The sequence below is a fragment of the Leptodactylus fuscus genome, chromosome 7, assembly GCF_031893055.1.
Source record: "Leptodactylus fuscus isolate aLepFus1 chromosome 7, aLepFus1.hap2, whole genome shotgun sequence".
NCBI classification, from domain to species: Eukaryota; Metazoa; Chordata; class Amphibia; order Anura; family Leptodactylidae; genus Leptodactylus; species Leptodactylus fuscus.
Genome location: NC_134271.1, coordinates 84336865 through 84354976, shown reverse-complemented (window position 1 = coordinate 84354976; position 18112 = coordinate 84336865). Strand labels below are relative to the sequence as shown.

Sequence of the window (18112 nt, the reverse complement as noted above, 5' to 3'; positions counted from 1 at the left end):
GAACAAACATCCAAACACACAAACATCCAAACTCACAAACTTTCACCTTTATAATATTATAGGATAGGATAGGATAATCCCTCTATACCAGGCATGTCAAACATGCGGCCCTTTACAGGCATATCTGCGGCCCTCACAAAAGTCTCAAACTTTGTCTCTAAACTTTAGAGACAAAGTTTGAGACTTTTGTGCGGGCCGCAGATGTACAAAACTCATGATCAGCACTTCCGGCTCTTCATTCATTGGCCCATATCCCTGCATATGACCTGCTGCTGTGCACGTAAGCAGGATATATGCAGGGATATGCAGCGCCGCACCTCTCATGAAGCGACCGCTTCAGGCGGCGCTATGCCGGGGCCCCAGGGGGACGGCATTTTTTGACCTAAGCCAGTCCAGGACAAACTGTCCTGGACTGGCTTAGTGTCACCGTCTTGACAGGGAAAGTGAGCGGTGGATTGGGGCAATCCTGCTGGACGCAGCGCTGCTCCAGCGGCCGCCCCTCACCCTTCGCAGAGAGCAGGTCTCACTGCCTGCTCTCTGCCTGCTCCACCTCCTCCTCACAGGCCGGGTGACGTGGCCACGTAATCAGGCCCGCACCCGACGTGTGCCTGCGTCCTATGCGGTCTCACAAGACCGCTGCGCAGGCTGAAGAGCAGAAGCAGGTAAGCTTCTGCAGAAGAAATTGTGATTTTTCAAGTATTTAACCCCTATCCTACGGATAGGGGATAAATACTAGATTTATGTTGATGGGGGGGTTGGAGTGCTGGGGAAGGGTTGGGGTGCTGGGGGAGGAGGGCTTTTTGATGTCTGTCTGGCCCTTCCTTGGGCTTGAGGACTGTTTTTTCTCCCACCCACCTTGTAATTCTTTCACTTGGGGGTTAATTGGAGCATTACAGTCTGTAGTTCTCCTATTAACCCCCAAGTGCAAGAATTGCAAGTGGGTGGGAAAAAAACAGTCCTCAGGCCCAAGGAAGGGCCAGACATCCAGAAGCCCCAGCTCCAGCCTATCATTCTATACTTTCTATTGTACGCTACTCTATGTAGCCTGCAATAGAAATGCCGGATTTTTGCGATGCATGGTATTAGTGATCGGTCCCCTAGGCCCTAGCCATTAGCTGCTGTCTGCGGCCCTCGCAACAACCTCTTGTTACTCATGTGGCCCTCGGGGTACCCTGAGTTTGACATGCCTGCTCTATACCATAATATAATGTCTGTAAAATTGTCCTATGTACAAGCATATACCGTATTTTTCGGACTATAAGACGCACCTAGGTTTTAGAGGAGGAAAATAGGGAAAAAAAATTTTGAAGCAAAAACTGGTAAAATATTTAATATATGGGAGTTTTGCAACAGCTGCAAGGCCACATTGACAGGTGACCCTGCAGCTGTATGGGGACGCATAGAGTGGGTTTTTTTGCGGGGCCAGAAGTACTTTTTAGTTATACCATTTTGGGGAATATCTATTTCTTAGATCACCTTGTATTGAAAAAAAAAACGGTGGTTTATGACATATGATTTTCTACATTTATATATACTCTAGGGAAAGGAGGTGATTTAGATCTTTTATTTATTTAATTTTTTTTATTATATATTTTTAAAGGTGGTTTTTTTTTTTTTTTTTTTTTTACTATTTTATTCCCCCCGGGGGCTTGAACCTGCGGTCACTTGATTGCAAGTCCCATAGACGGCAATACAACTGTATTGCCGTCTATGGGACATTCTGTCTATTAGTATTACGGCTGGTCATAGACCCAGCCGCAATACTAATACAGCAGTGACAGGCCTGGGAGCCTCATTAGGCTCCCGGCTGTCACCCGAACAGGTCGGCTCCTGCGATATCGCCGCGCAGGAGCCGGCCTGCAACTTCACAGGTACGGGGCTGGTGGGGACCGGCCCCGGGGGAGAAGGGGCCACCGATACTGACCCGGCATCCGCTGTACTAGAGAGGCGGATGCCGGCGAGGGATAGATGCCGTCGAGGGATAGATGCCGTCACAGGTGCCGGGGCCTGAGACCTCGCTACGCTCCACTGCCCTGCATGAAACCAGCAGCGGGGGGACGGAGGAGCGGAATAGCATCACTCCTCCCGCTGCTGGCTTCATGCAGGGCAGAGGAGCGCAGCGATGTCTCAGGCCCCGGCGTCTATCCCTTGCCGGCTTCCGCCTCTCTATTACAGCGGATGCCAGGCGCCACATTCGCACTATAAGACGCATCCTTCTTTTCCCCCCAAATTTGGGGGGAAAAAAAGTGCGTCTTATAGTCCGAAAAATACGGTAACTATTGTACTACTTCCCTGTGCTCACTATAACTACTATAATAGTACCCACCCTGTAGATGAATTTGTTGGGGTTGTCCAGCCATTTGAAATGTTCTGTAAAGCTTCTTAGAAGGGGGACACTTCCAGGCCTCTGTACTTCCCGCGCCCGCAATAACGTTTACACATGGACGTGTGACTGCCGTATAGTTGACAAGTCACCGATACAGCCAGAACAGTAATTGGCTGCCCCATATACAACATTATAACTATATGGAGCTGGAGTCTTGTCGATAATAAATAAACAGTGTATATGAGATCATATGTATAGAACATTGATATCTTATATTATAAATGGTACATTTAGCAGTAGTTGCAGATCATCCATAGCACATGGGGGGCATTAGAGGACGGGATTGTGAAACGCATTTAAACTTTAACCTTACGTAAGTGGGATTACTACGAAAAATTCTGATTAGCTGGAAAATAATGTTACGCCAGTTGGACTCTCTTTGACCTCCATGAAAAGGCTCTATGAGTGGGCAGCACCTGACAAATGAAGGATCAGCCTTGTATCTCCTATGTAGAAGAGTCACTTATATTGGCCATAATTTTATATTACTGTATACAAAGATGGAAATAGTGATTGGGGCTTGTATTGGTTACATTGTATCTGCCACTTATGTTTCCTCTGTCTGTCTTTTTACAGCTTTTTCTAACAGTTGAGTATACTGTATGATTATGTTGGGATCTCCGGTTTGGTGTAGCAGGTCATCAGGTTTTATAACTGACCTGGTCACTTTATGTGGACACGGCAGATTACAAGTTCATTCCAGGTCTCAATCCTATTAAATCGACCTGTTAAGTGATTATTGCTCTGGTTTGAGGCTGAGCTGGAGATCACACGGCGTGCAGTGATGTTTTCATGGTGTGTGACAGCATTACTGTTCCTCACTGCAGCAATTGGTTGGTTCCTACTTTTTCAGCAAGATTTAGAAATTTACATCAACAAATTTTAGGTCCTAGTTAACATTATGGTAGCAACTAGGAGTTAGACTTTAGCAGCACTAGGTATTTTATTAGAGGAGTTAACAGATTTTGTTAGTATTTTTGGAGGTCAAAGACTGAGAATTACATAGTGGATGGAGCAGGGTCCCAACATTAGGGTGCATTCACACTGAGTAAACGCTAGCTTATTTTGTAGAGTAAAATTACACTTGTAAATTTTGCTATCCCATTGACTTCAATGATATTTTTTTACAAGTGTAAAAATACGCCAGTAAAAAATACGCCTGTAAAAAATACGCCAGTAAAAATACGCCTGTAAAATGTCATTGAAGTCAATGGGATAGCAAAATTTACAAGTGTAATTTTACTCTACAAAATAAGCTAGCGTTTACTCAGTGTGAATGCACCCTTATAGCGTATATCAGGAGAGGAGTGAACTAATTTTGAGGGTCGGTAGATACTAGAGTGGAGTGGGGAAATCAAGTGCTGTCGGTATACTTTGGATCCATTAGGTGGCGCTGCCTCCTGTGACTGTTAGTATGAGGCACCACTTGCTATATCCACTTCAAGGTTGCATATAAGAGAGGCATAGTTAGCCTCTACATAAACAATGCAACACCCAAAAATGCTGAGGCTACAGGTGTGTTAATTGTGATGGGCCATAAAGCAGAGCCTGCTAGACCACAAAGCTAGCACTCCTGGAGATGAGACAGCGCCACCTACTGGATCCACGACACACCACACTTAAGTCACTCTATTCTAGATTCAGCCTATGTGGTTCACAGACAGGATGTTACATAGAAGAAACATCCTCGCTACAGTACATATAACATTTCACCAAAGGAGACCATTTGTGCATGGATTTACTTACTGCTATGTACTCTGTTTGATAGAGTATGCAATAGAGTTTGACTTCTATGTATAGCAATAGAATTTGCTGTGGACGTTTCCTACCGAGTTATGTCAGTCTATTCTCCCCTTTATAATTGATGGGGTGGCGAGGTGTATTTGAAGAATAAAATTAAATGTATTTAGTCTTGATCTTTGCAAGCTGAAGACTGCTATAAAAACCTGGGATGCAGCTCTAAGTACAAAACAAACAGTCTTGAGCAGCAGCCAAGTCGGCTTCGGCCAGTTCTCAGCTGACATCTTGAGTACAGCATCAGGCGTCTTAATAAAGCCTTGAGTGAACTCCACTGACAGATCTGCAGCAGCCAGACCTGTCTTGATGCCAATTCACTATACAGAATTAATTAGATGGATTAGCAAGTTGCTGTGCACCTTGGAGACTATAAACGTTACAATACGAGGTTCTGGCTTCATATGAATGCCACAGAGGAGTCCTGATCTGCACCCGTGTGCCAGTCACTGATGTATTAATACAATACTACACCCTTCAGCTCAAATGGGGATAATAGTGTCTGCTATAGTTCGCTTGAGATTTTTCACTAAAACTTTAGAAACTCTGTAGACAGATTTCCAGTATTGTGTTGTGTGTGGTGCAGAGCTGCAGTAGTAATGAGGATTGTTTTCTGCAGCACATTTCAACTTGTGAATATGGCCCTGTAAGAACCACTTTAGGATATAATGTTTAGGTAATGGTAATACATCCTCTAATAGCATAATGGGCTTGTTACAGTGTATCAGTCTAGACATTCCTTTGTGCGGAAAACACAGGTGCAGCACAGAGCTCTCCTGTCTAGAGAGTTTGTTACAATGTATTAGTGCAGGTGAAAGAAGTTACCCTGGAGTAAGGATACTAAACTACAGGTCCTTTATTTACTAGTTGTTTAGTATCCCAAATATCCCTATCCTAATGCTGTCTGTGGCTGCAATAATAATAAAAAAAAGTCTTTAGGCTTTATTTAGACAAACCATTTTTATTGTCATGTGACAGCAGTTTGTTTTTTTTGGGTTTTTTAAACAGTCAAATGACTGTTATTAATCATTTCATGTGGAGTTATTTTATGGAGCTATTCACATGACTGATATTTTGATGGCCCTATTTATCCTATTTTTGCTCATTTTAAATGGATTCTATCGTTAAAAAAAAAGTTTTTATATGTAAAAGCACGTAGGAGTAGGCTTTATACAGGTTGTTCATCTCTTACCTTTAATTTGCAGGCCCGCGCTGCCTTTTTTAATTTTTTTCTTTTCTTTTCTACATTATGCTAATTGTGCTCAGAAAGCACAGGGGGCGATCCTTCTATACTCACAGCACAGCCTCGCCACAGCCACTGACATGTCTCCTCCTCTTCTTACATGAGAGCACTGCAAAATGGCTGACAGGAGGAGAAGCACCAGGAAGAGAAGACTGAGTCGGCGCTGGAAGCTGTGATGAGGCTTTGCTTTGAGTTCAGGGGGAATGCCCCCCTGCGTTTTCTGAGCACAATTAGCATAATGAAGAAAAGTTCAAAAATGGCGGCGCACCTACAAAATAAAGGTAAGAGATGAATAGCCTTTATAAAGGCTATTCCTGCATGCTTTTAACTTAAAAACAGTTTTTTACTGATAGAATCCCTTTAACGTATCACTTAGTAGACTCAAATCTATGAGGGAGTTGTGAAAATAGGTGTCCCATGGATGCAAAACTGCCATTAAAAATGTCCCTTTTTCACTGCTGTTGCACATTGCTCCTCTAAATAGATACTTATACTTACTTACAGATGAGTCTCATCGGTAATCCTGGCGCCTACACAGTTGTTCACTGTAGGACCTTTGAGTGGTTTACTGTCTCATAGTCAAGTGCAGTGTACTGTTCCTGGGTTGAACAGTACAATGTGCATGTGTCCAGAGCTTGGACATTGTTGCACTTTAACATTAACCTTTTGAGCATTTGAGCCTTGTGATTTCTTCCAGTGTAGACTGTGTTTAATATTCTTCGCAGTACATCCGAACCGTGGAAAGTAAATACAATTGTTGCTGCGGCTATAGTGATAATGCTAGATTGGTATTTAGGCTACAGTAAGAAGATGGACAGCTTGTTAGTCTGCAGATCTGCCTGCAGGGACTCAGCACAGGGTTCTTCCTGGTCTTGATGGATTACACTTTATTACTTCATTAGCGATACCTTCAGGAATAAGATTTTGTTAACTCTACGAGCGCCACTTGGATCCACTTTCTCTCTCAATGATATATCGATGTCCCTATGTCCAAGGCTGTTAAAGGTTAATCTGCTGTCAAGTAAATACCTGAAACCATAAATTAACTGTAAAGGAATGGAACCGTTTTAATGATTCATATGACACAGGTGATCACATGGGAGGCAGCGAAGAATTAAAATCTATAACAAATCATAAAATATATTACTACTCTAACAACGGGGATGCAAGAAAACTTTCTAGTCATCCAGCAATATGTATACATAATGTATGAAAATATATGCACACACACACCATCTTGATCCTATTGGATTAAGAAACTGTGTGCATATAGATAGGTATAGTAATTGGTTCATTTTCTTGGTTCAAGACTTCATGAGTTAATACATGCAGTGAAGAAGACTTTCACTGAAATGTTCCTGTCCTGCAGAACTTACATTCTAAGGTGACATTTTTGATATCAGTGTGTTTAGAACAGAAATAATTGAAACTCTTCTTCATCCAGAAACTTGACCCGAGGAGTGGGCCGATTCCGAGAGATCCTGAGAGCTGTAGAAACCCGGACCACACAGAACCTGCGGATGGTAAGTGCAGTTTATGTTATGTGTTCTGAAGATGGAAGTGAGATAATGATATAAAGTCCTGTATAGTAGTCATGCCATGGAAAATGGCCAACATAGCCGTCTCCCTGTCCATCACGCTGGGAGAATGACTGATTTAGCCTTTTTACTTTGTTTTACTCTTTATCAGACGATCGCTCGGCAACTGGCTGAGATCCTTCTTCGGGGAATGTGTGAACAAAGTTACTGGAACCCACTGGAAGATCCCCCCAACCAATCACCCTTAGATGATCCCCTCAGACAAGGTCTCAACACAAAAACCTATGCATTAAGCCGGAGGCCTCGCGTCTACTCCGGGGAGCAGTGAGTATTTGTATGTTTGTTCAGTTATGTATTTGTGGATATTTGGATGCTTTAGTTACATGTTTGTATTCATTTTATAGCATTTTCTGTCCGCAAGAAAATACGGAAGAAGCTTTGTTACTATTGCTGATCAGCGAGTCCATGGTAAGTGTTCACCTTACACTGACACACTGACCATAGAAGTATATAGATACACTTACCCATATAAGAAATCCACTAGATACAATTTGTTCCAGGTGCCAACACTACAGTGTACAGAGCACAGTAGTAAAATATAAAGTATGAAAAAAGACACACCGCTCACCTGGTCACAAATATTCCACTGGTATCTGTGCAGTTCATGCCTGGAACAACCCTTGGACCTAATGGGTGAAGAGTATGAATAAACCAAAAAGTGAGATCCAGCACTGTAAAAATACCCAATTAATATACAGACTGTCTAATTTCCAAAAGTGTGTTGCCTGTATTGGTGTATAAGAAGTATACCTAGAACATGTTCAAAATATCTTTACATTTAAGGAAGACTTGTCACTAGGTTTTCAGCATATCAACCCAACCTTACAGATATGTTATTGTCATCTGAATGAAACAGTGTTTTTGTCCTGTGAATCCGTGCCTCCGTTGCCAAGATATCTTGCTTCCAGTCAACAGAAACATTCTTGTGAGAAACTTGAAACATGTCCTTACCTAGGCTAGTTTGCACAGCTGTTGATTTGTTGCAATGCATCAGAGTAGACAGTTCTCTGCAAGGAAAACACTGCAAACTAATAGCTCTCACCACCATGTATACATTGCAACAAAGCCATCAGCTATCTTAGGTCAGCCTCGGAATGTAACCATGTGTTTTGTTCACTGACAGCAGACAGATCTATTAAAATGAATGGCTGCTGAAGTAATATATGAATGGACTAATGATCCTTATGTGGATAACCTCCTCTATGATGTCAATATGCCCCTGCAAGGACCCTCTCTAGCTAGTAGTTCATGATTTTTCAGATTCGCTTTTTAATAGACTTCTAAATTTAGACGTTTCCATGACAACTGCGGCTATCCCACATTGTTCTTATGGGTGGGAGTGGGAGGCCGATTATACACAGACTGACCGCACCCAGAATCATGGCTTTTATATATAATATAAATTATATGATTGCTGTACATACTTGACATTTATTATTCAGCTTCAGATTTGAGTCCAGCACGGACTCCAGGACCAAATGCCATGAAAGTCATTCAAAGACATGAGATGGCGACTGTTCAGTCATGTGAGTCTACTTGGCAAATAGCATTACAAATGCATAAAAGTGTGAGCAGGAAAAAAAATGAGCTATACAGATTTTGGCCCTTTTTACTCTCATTACCTTTTTTTTGTCAGGTTGTCAAAAATTCTGTCTAGCTTATATCGTCTTCTGGGAGAGCGGTTTGACAACCATAATGGCTGCTATGACAGTTCCCACTAGGATTGTCACCTAGCAATACAAGTGTAAGGGAGCATGCAGTTCAAAAAAGCCTAGCGACAATCCCTGTTGTTGTGGCAGCCATATTGGATTTTACCCAGTTTTTACTTCACATGAGATATTAAATGTTATTTGATCTTGTTTCAGGCCAACAGAGATGCAGTGCTCAGCCGGATCCCAGAGCATAAAAACGATCGAATTATAAGCCTGCAGAGTGCCTCTGTGGTGTATGACCTGCTGACTATAGCACTGGGTCGGAGGGGGCAGTATGAAATGCTCTCAGAGGTACAGAACATGAATCTTGCCCTGTGGGGGACCACTATACTTTGTACCAAACGTGATCATGTCCAGAGAAACCAAATATTAAGAACAGATTTTATCCTTCATCAGTAACCACAGCTACCAATATGATACATCTGTGTTTTTTTTTTTTAAATGGGTCATGCTGTTATGGACACTTATCCAGGGTATAAGTGTCCAATAACCGGGTCCCCCAGTGATCAGGAGGATAGCGATCTGAAAGTCTACTGGAAGCCTCCTTGTAAATGAAGTGCCAGTTGGATTGCTTGACCAGCTCTCCATTCAGTTCTTTGGGGCTGCCTAAACTGTAATCTCCGGCAACACCATAGAAGTGATTGAAGTACCGGTCACGCAGGTGGACTGAGGCTGCATTCACTAAGGAGACTTTTGGTCCGTCATTGTCCTGATCACTAGAGAACCTGGTGTTCGGGCCTCTAACAATCAGACACTTATCACCTCTCCTGTTAGGGGAAAAGTGTCCATATAGATACAACCTCTTTAACTCCTGCAGACTACATTGTACAACAGGGATCAGCAACCAATTTTTTGAAAGGTTTAAAAAAAAATCAGACTACAGTAAGTAGCCAAAATGCCATGCAATCATTGTAAAGCTGTTGATCTACATAAACTCAATAGATAATCCACATCAGCAACCTATTAATTAGTTGAATAAACTTATATTTCAGTCTGATGCTTCCCTCGTGGTGCTCATTCCCCTTGACACATTACAGTGACAGTGGCCTCTCAGATGCTGCTCAGACTCACTGAGACTTTGTTGCTAGATTTATTTTGCCATGTACTTGTCTTGTTCCTTTCCATATGCTGTCTGCCTGGAGTGTTCACATTATAAGGAGCTTTTTACTTGTATTTCTTTATGATATATGAACATACTTGCTTCTTACCTGTTCTTTTTCCTTCTGTCAGTGCTTAGAGAGAGCGATGAAGTTTGCATTTGAAGAATTCCACCTCTGGTACCAGTTTGCCCTCTCCCTCATGGCTGCAGGAAAGGTGATGTCTCTGCATCGGGGTTGTATATTCAGTCCTGTAATCACACTTTTCATTACATTTAGTCTTTGGCTTTAAAGCATACTTGTTAGCATTTGAGGAGGGACATTCTGAAGGTGGGAACAAAAAGTACAACATGTGTTTCTCCGAAAATAAGGTAGGGTCTTTTATTAATTTTCTTTTTTTTTTTTTTTTGCTCTGAAAAAATGGCTTAATTTCAGGGTAAGTCTTAGTTTTCAGACAATGAAGTGAATCAGAATCTTTTCTGATTTGCTCTGGACCAATCTTGTAAAACGGCTAGGGTCAGTAATTCTAACTTACAATCACAGTTGATGGTGCAGTGTCAGTGGTTCTTAAAGTTACTGGTACTCTCTCTCTGTCTAAATACTTTGTGTGGCAGTGGCACGGCGCCCTCTCTATCTCCTCTCCATTACACTAAGGAGGAGGTGCTGTAGTGGAGTGGCGGCATCTGTGAGAGTGAGCAGGGGTGGCACCTGATGCCTGGTCACATAGTCAGACAAGCCCACAGCGTAGCAGCGGCTGGCAGGCGGGAGCCCAGGAGGCGGCACTCAGATGAGGGTCTCAGGAGACGGAATTAAGAGGTGGGCCTCTGGAGGTGAGAGGATTTTTCCCTGCAGTGGTGAGGGGTAGCAGAGCACTTTTCGAGAATGGTTGGTAGCTACAGTATGCCTTTTCTCCACCTCTGTGACATAACTTTGCACTGGAGGGCCTTACTGTAACTAGGTCTTATTTTTGGAATAGGGTCTATATTTCAAGCCTACTTAAAAAACCCTGAAAAAATTAAGCTAGGGCTTATTTTTGGAGAAACAGGGTACACACATTTTTTTCTTGTGCCCACACATTCAATCTACTGCCTTTGATTTATAAGGCAGGGCCCCCAAAATGAATACACAGCCCAAGTCAGACCACCTTTATTAATACAAACCCCTCATTTAGCCTTTTTATACAGACATGTATATCCTGACTATGTAGCACCCAACAGGTTTTGGCATTTCTCCCTTCTGGCATGTTTTGATGGTATATGGATTATTTGACTACTCTTCTGCGAGTATGTGGTGCCTTCTTTTTTATCAGGAGCATTGGCAAGTATTCTTTAAGGTATTTTTGGGGATATGCTATAAAGGCATGATTGTTGGGCCACCAACCCATGATCAATAGACTGAAGGCACTGTAGTGTATGCTGGTGTGCCATAGTCACTTTTTTCATGCATAGGACCACACTTACAAAGTTGGCTATCTTTGGCCCTGGTACTGCACCCAATACCTTGATGGGCCAAGTTACAGTACAAAGCACAACAGTGTTCCTAAGTTTAATGCTGTATCGTGATCATCAGTTAAAGAACTCGGTACCCATGTAAAAGTTTTGGTTCTTTTATTCACTTCTTAATTTGAAACTCACTGAGATTTGAAGATATTGCTGTGGCTCTCTAGCTGTTGTGAAACTACAAGTTCCAGCAATTGCAGACGACTGATTTACATGCATGCACCACTGCTGAACACACTGACCAGGTCTATAGTCAGACATTGATATGTTAAACCAGCCGGATTAGCCCATTTTTGTATTCTCTGCCTTAGACAACTGTAATCTGGATACACACGCACATGTCTAACTAATGCCATTCTGAGAGACTCTTGCTGTTTTGTGTGTAGGGTTCCTCCAGTAATGTTCTCTTTTTTGCTTAGTCTGCCAGAGCTGTGAAAGTTTTAAAAGAATGTATCCGTCTCAAGCCAGAGGATGCCACAATCCCTCTCCTCGCTGCTAAGCTGTGTATGGGCTCCTTGCACTGGGTAAGGTCTTGTGCCCGGGTAGTGAGAGTAATATGTCTTCTAGATTTCTGTATTTTCCTCTGATGTCAGCAGAGACACAAGATATGTACAGACTTGAAATATGGTGGGCACAGCTAAATATTATAAAATAGGGTGCAGCATATCTGTGAGTGGGTACAATAATGGCCAAAACTACACATATGAGAATGTACACACCTAGATCTGAGAGCAAATAACAATGTATCTTTATTTGAAAATACAGACACAATAGTATTAGCAACACAGTTAGAAAACATTAGAAGGGGAATAGATATATTAAAATGACATTCTTAGGGGTATCACGTAAAAATAAACCCCAAACATGGTGAAAACAATAGTGAAGTATATGCATGAAAATGAAACAGTGCTGCAGACTGAATAACACCTAGGAGTTATTTGGTCCCCAGAGGCTCCCTATACTGTATAATGTTCTCACCGGTGCTCCCCCACCACCATCCTGTTATAATGCTTTCCCCATTGGCCCCCACACACAATATAATACTTTCCACAGTGGCACCCCCCCACGGTGACCTGTATATAATGTTACTATATAATGTTCCCCCTGAGTACCTCCCCCCCACCGTATACACATTGTTCCTTCCAGTGCGTCTGCCCCATAGTACATATAATGCTCTCCCCAGTGCCCCTCCACAGTATGTGTGATGTTCTCCCCAGTGTATAGAATGCACTTTCCAGTGCTCCCTGGTGTATAGAATGCACTCTCCAGTGCTCCCCACCATATATATATATATATATATATAATGTATTCATAATAATTGATGTGCTTACCAATGTTCCCCTACAGCATATATAATGCACTCCCCAGTGTTCTCCCATAGTATATATGACGCTGTCCCCATTTCCCTCCCACAGTATATGCGATGCTGTCCCCAGTTGCCCCATCACAGAATAGATGATGCTCTCCCTGAATGCCCACCACACTATATATGATGTTCTATCTAATGCATTCCCAAAGTATATCTAATGCTTTCCCCAGTGCCCCCCCACAATATAAATAATTCTGGTGGCCCAGTCGCCCCCACACTTTTCCCAGTGGTATCCCCCTCCCCCACACCTAGTAAACCCAACATAGTAGTTGTGACATACACATTATTTACAAAAACTAATACTTACCCAGCCCCGTTCCCATTGATCTCTCTGCTGCTGTCCTCCTCTGGTCTCTGGCTCCATGCAGCATGTCTAATGTTGGAAGCTGAAGACTTCTTGCCTCACCATTCTATCTGCGGATAGAAGAAACATCTATACTTCCTGCTGAGTGTGCTGCTTCTACCTGCTTTTATCTTAGAGGCAGCGTGCTGTTGAGGATAGTATCAATTCCTGCCAAGTCTTGGTGCCATTTGTGATTTTTGTCACTTTTGCAACCATTTTGATCTGCATCTGGAGCCCTGTGAGACAGAGAAATTTATATATAACACTGGGATAAAATGGAAAAATAATACCCAAATAATGTGACATTCTGTTAATATCTGCGTCACTAGCCGTATCAGACACTTATTTGGCCAAACTGATAATTACCTTTACTTTCTATAGATGGAGGAGGCTGAACGATTTGCCAAAATGGTGGTCGAATGTGCAGATAAAAGCTCTGAATTCAAAGCCAAAGGTTACCTGGCGCTGGGACTGGCATACAGTTTACAAGCCTCTGATGGTGAGGATCACTAGGACACCAGATCCTTTATAGTACATGAAGATCTCTTCAGAAATTAGCTATATCTGTTTCCTTAATTATGGATCCCACCCTGCAGACATCTGTGGCGTATCATTTGGTGCCTTGGATTTAGACTTTTCTCCAATGTAGTGCCAGCTACATGCAGACAAAACCCACTCAAATGGATCTGTCAGTGATCACCATTATACAGGTGTATAATGCAGGCAGGGTTCATCACCATGCATAGGAAACCCTCCAGTTTTATTTGGGTTCTTGTGCTACTTACCTGTCGAGCTACATTCAGTATCTTCAGCTCTGCTCCATTATCTTTTGCAGCCTGAGCTAGTCTGAAATTCTCCTCCTGTCACAGAAGCAGAGATGCTCTCTTCTTTCCTTTTGCTTTACACTGCATTTCAGCTCCATTAGGAGACAGTTATGGTTAGTGACTCCAACTGATTGGCCTTGTCTTTTAGCATAGACACTATGTATTATCATCCTCCTATCTAGTCAGCAACTCAGGTTGTGCTGCCTTATGTCCATCTTGTAAATGTTGCTGGTGGATAACATCACATCTTTGTCTTGTAGCATCATTGCGTGGTTTGCAGGAAGATTTGCAGAGAAAAGCCCTCCTGGCCTTTCAGAGGTGAGTATGGTGAAGCCCGCTCTAGGACAAGGACTATTGAGTCCAGAATATGGTAAATGTTAGCTTATACATATAAAATAGAATATGCATATTATAGTGAATACTTATGGTGGCTATATACTTGTATACTGGAGAAATGTATTTACAGAATTATAGATATAATAGAACATAAATATATATAATAGACATATAATATGTATATCCATTATTGCAACATTTCACAATGGCTCTGGCCGTTATAATATCATGTGAAATTGTTGGTATCAGTTAGTATTCCCCTACAGCAATACCTAAATAGTTACTTGTCACCCATTCACGATTACTTTGAATCTCTATGTACAATAGCTTGGGTCATGGAGGAAGACTGACAACTCCTTTATGCAGTTCTATTTCATGGAAAATTCTTTGCTTCTGCTGGGTTTGGTACATTGACTATCCATTGATTCTACAAATCAAATATTAGCTTGAAGATTAGCGTCATGTACCCCTCCAAAGTTACCAGTGGTCTTAAACCTGTGATTCCCAAGCTGTTGCAAAACTATAACTACCAACCTGTGGGGAGCATGTTGGGAGCTGTAGTCAGTCAGTGCACACTTGTAGTTGTGCAGTGTGTTACATTAAGCACTTACTAATGACTGGTTCTGTCACACAGGGCACACAGCCTGTCACCTACCGACCATCAAGCGGCTTTTTACCTGGCCCTGCAACTAGCGATATCTCGGCAGGTAAATGGCATATCTTACATGGAGGAATAATCTATTTATGTGGGCACAGAGGAGCTGAAGTTGGCTTTATTTTGGTTCCATATAATGACTGTGCTGCCATCAGGCCTGCCTCTGATCAGCAGACCCTGTTAGAAGTGGCCCCTGTATTGTAGACTCTCTCTTCACTGTTCTAGGCCTGATTCTACAAAACATTAGCATAATTGTATGTATTGGGGTCAGCAGCACTGGAGTGGTTGGTTGTGAGTGATGGGAGTGATCAGTGCAGCTTGTAGGATTCACAGGCAGTCCCGCTCTCTGCTGCCTTCATGTTGCCGCTTTGCATATTTCATGTGTGAAGCCGTTTTCAGCAGAGAAGCTCTTACTAGATGCTTTGCATAACCTGAATAGTCAAGAAATGCCGACTGCTTTCTGTTGCTTGTTTAAGGCTTAACAGCCATGTTTCCTCGGATACTCTGGCCGCTCGCCAGACTGTGTATTACAACAGGTGCAAAGTGAGGGGTTAATGTTAACCAGTTATTTTCTGTAAAGTTTCATTATTCCATGCTGCAAATATGTCTAACCATTTAATGCCATCACTGCTCTCAAGTGAATGAATGTCGTTATCACTGTCTAGTTAGTAAATAGGTTATTACTGATCTCTAGTGAAAGGATATCCAGCATCCTCATTGGTGTTACTACTGCTCTCTAGTGAATGGATAGGCTGCATTCTCTGTGATGTCACTGCTGCTCTCTAGTGAATGGATAGGCTGCATTCTCAGTAATGTCACTGCTACTCTCTAGTGAATGGATAGGCTGCATTCTCAGTGATGTCACTGCTACTCTCTAGTGAATGGATAGGCTGCATTCTCAGTAATGTCACTGCTACTCTCTAGTGAATGGATAGGCTGCATTCTCAGTGATGTCACTGCTACTCTCTAGTGAATGGATAGGCTGCATTCTCAGTGATGTCACTGCTACTCTCTAGTGAATGGATAGGCTGCATTCTCAGTGATGTCACTGCTGTTCTCTATTGAATGGATAGGCTGCATTCTCAGTGATGTCACTGCTGTTCTCTATTGAATGGATAGGCTGCATTCTCAGTGATGTCACTGCTGCTCTCTAGTGAATGGATAGGCTGCATTCTCAGTGATGTCACTGCTGCTCTCTAGTGAATGGATAGGCTGCATTCTCAGTGATGTCACTGCTGCTCTCTAGTGAATGGATAGGCTGCATTCTCAGTGATGTCACTACTGTTCTCTAGTGAATGGATAGGCTGCATTCTCAGTGATGTCACTGCTGCTCTCTAGCGAATGGATAGGCTGCATTCTCAATGATGTCACCACTACTCTCTAGTGAATGGATAGGCTGCATTCTCAGTGATGTCACTGCTGTTCTCAAGTGAATGGATAGGCTGCATTCTCAGTGATGTCACTGCTGTTCTCAAGTGAATGGATAGGCTGCATTCTCAGTGATGTCACCGCTGCTCTCTAGGGAATGGATAGGCTGCATTCTCAGTGATGTCACTGCTGCTCTCTAGTGAATGGATAGGCTGCATTCTCAGTGATGTCACTGCTGTTCTCTATTGAATGGATAGGCTACATTCTCAGTGATGTCACTGCTGTTCTCAAGTGAATGGATAGGCTGCATTCTCAGTGATGTCACTGCTGTTCTCTATTGAATGGATAGGCTACATTCTTAGTGATGTCACTGCTGTTCTCAAGTGAATGGATAGGCTGCATTCTCAGTGATGTCACCGCTGCTCTCTAGGGAATGGATAGGCTGCATTCTCAGTGATGTCACTGCTGCTCTCTAGTGAATGGATAGGCTGCATTCTCAGTGATGTCACCATTGCTCTCCAGTGAATGGATAGGCTGCATTCTCAGTGATGTCACCGCTGCTCTCTAGGGAATGGATAGGCTGCATTCTCAGTCATATCACTGTTATTCTTTAGTGAATGGATAGGCTGCATTCTCAGTGATGTCACCGCTGCTCTCTAGTGAATGGATAGGCTGCATTCTCAGTCATGTCACTGTTATTCTTTAGTGAATTGATAGGCTACATTTTCAGTGATGTCACTGCTGCTCTCTAGTCTAGTGACTGGATAGGCTGCATTTTCAGATATTTAACCACTGCTCCATAGAGAAAGGATAGGCTGCGGTCTTGATGATGTTACTGGCTTATGTTCCCCTATATTTTTTCTCTATAAAGCTCACAGTATATTTTTGGCTGTTTTGTTATCTGCATTTCTCTTGCATTGATTCTGTATCTTATTCCAGATCCCAGAAGCACTGGGTTATGTCCGCCAAGCTCTCCAGCTCCAGGGTGATGACTCCAACTCCCTCCACTTGTTGTCACTGCTACTCTCTGCTCAGAAACATTACCATGATGCACTGAATATCATAGATATGGCATTGAGCGAGTATCCAGAGAACTTCATGTAAGTAGCAAAATTCAGCATAAAAGTGAACCCACGATGATACTCATGTAAAGGTATGTACGGTACATTAGAATCTTACTACCATGCCCTGCTGTATTTTTCACCCTGTTGAAATATTTTCAGGTGCTTTTGCTTTCATTTGACTTAACCATTCCTTAAAGTAAGGGACAACATGCTGAAATCTTAAAGGAACTAAACAATTGGGTATGAAGGCATGGATGGTGGTAGTAATATGTTGTGAGTTTTTGGACCTTTGGGGGCATGATTGATGAGACAGTTTACAGTTTGAGAAAAATACGGAAGAATATACAGTATCACCCGGATATAAATGTAGATCAGCAAAAAGCCCATAAAATTGTTTCATTACTGCAGCACCATCATTATTCCAGAGCCCGACCCTCGCACTTCCTCTTGACCACCTGTTGCTGCTGAGTTGTGTTTCTTGATGAAATATTTATTTCCTGCTTTAATTCTTTCTATCATGGTTATCTCATAGTTACTCTCTTGGCACCAATACGCTTATGTTACCCGAGACTTGCCTTTAAATAATGAATATTAACCAACAGCTTCTCTGTGTGCACTGGAAATAATCACAATGCGCCATCTGACAGAATATTGAAACCAGAGACGGGGGCAGAGGTAACACATTCACCGGGCATTATCTCCCAGCTGAGCCCTGCACACTGTGTATCTGCTTATACACAGTTTTTGAGTCATCCTATTATGTCACTTTGTCAAAACTTCTTATTTTGGTTACCGTATTTTTCGGACTATAAGACGCACTGGAC

The 18112-nt window shown here is 42.5% G+C and overlaps 1 protein-coding gene across 6 annotated transcripts in view; it reads left to right on the top strand.

Annotated features, from left to right (window-relative positions):
* Nucleotides 1-18112, top strand: part of TTC7B (tetratricopeptide repeat domain 7B) — a 65645-nt gene that overhangs the window by 23641 nt on the left and 23892 nt on the right. For all 6 annotated transcript variants that reach the window (XM_075282382.1, XM_075282380.1, XM_075282379.1 and 3 more), the window contains 10 exons: nucleotides 6868-6946; nucleotides 7113-7285; nucleotides 7366-7429; nucleotides 8887-9024; nucleotides 9964-10047; nucleotides 11749-11853; nucleotides 13423-13540; nucleotides 14126-14183; nucleotides 14836-14908; nucleotides 17164-17324. In XM_075282382.1, the coding sequence (XP_075138483.1) occupies nucleotides 6868-6946; nucleotides 7113-7285; nucleotides 7366-7429; nucleotides 8887-9024; nucleotides 9964-10047; nucleotides 11749-11853; nucleotides 13423-13540; nucleotides 14126-14183; nucleotides 14836-14908; nucleotides 17164-17324 (1053 nt within the window). The remainder of the gene's footprint in view (nucleotides 1-6867; nucleotides 6947-7112; nucleotides 7286-7365; nucleotides 7430-8886; nucleotides 9025-9963; nucleotides 10048-11748; nucleotides 11854-13422; nucleotides 13541-14125; nucleotides 14184-14835; nucleotides 14909-17163; nucleotides 17325-18112) is intronic.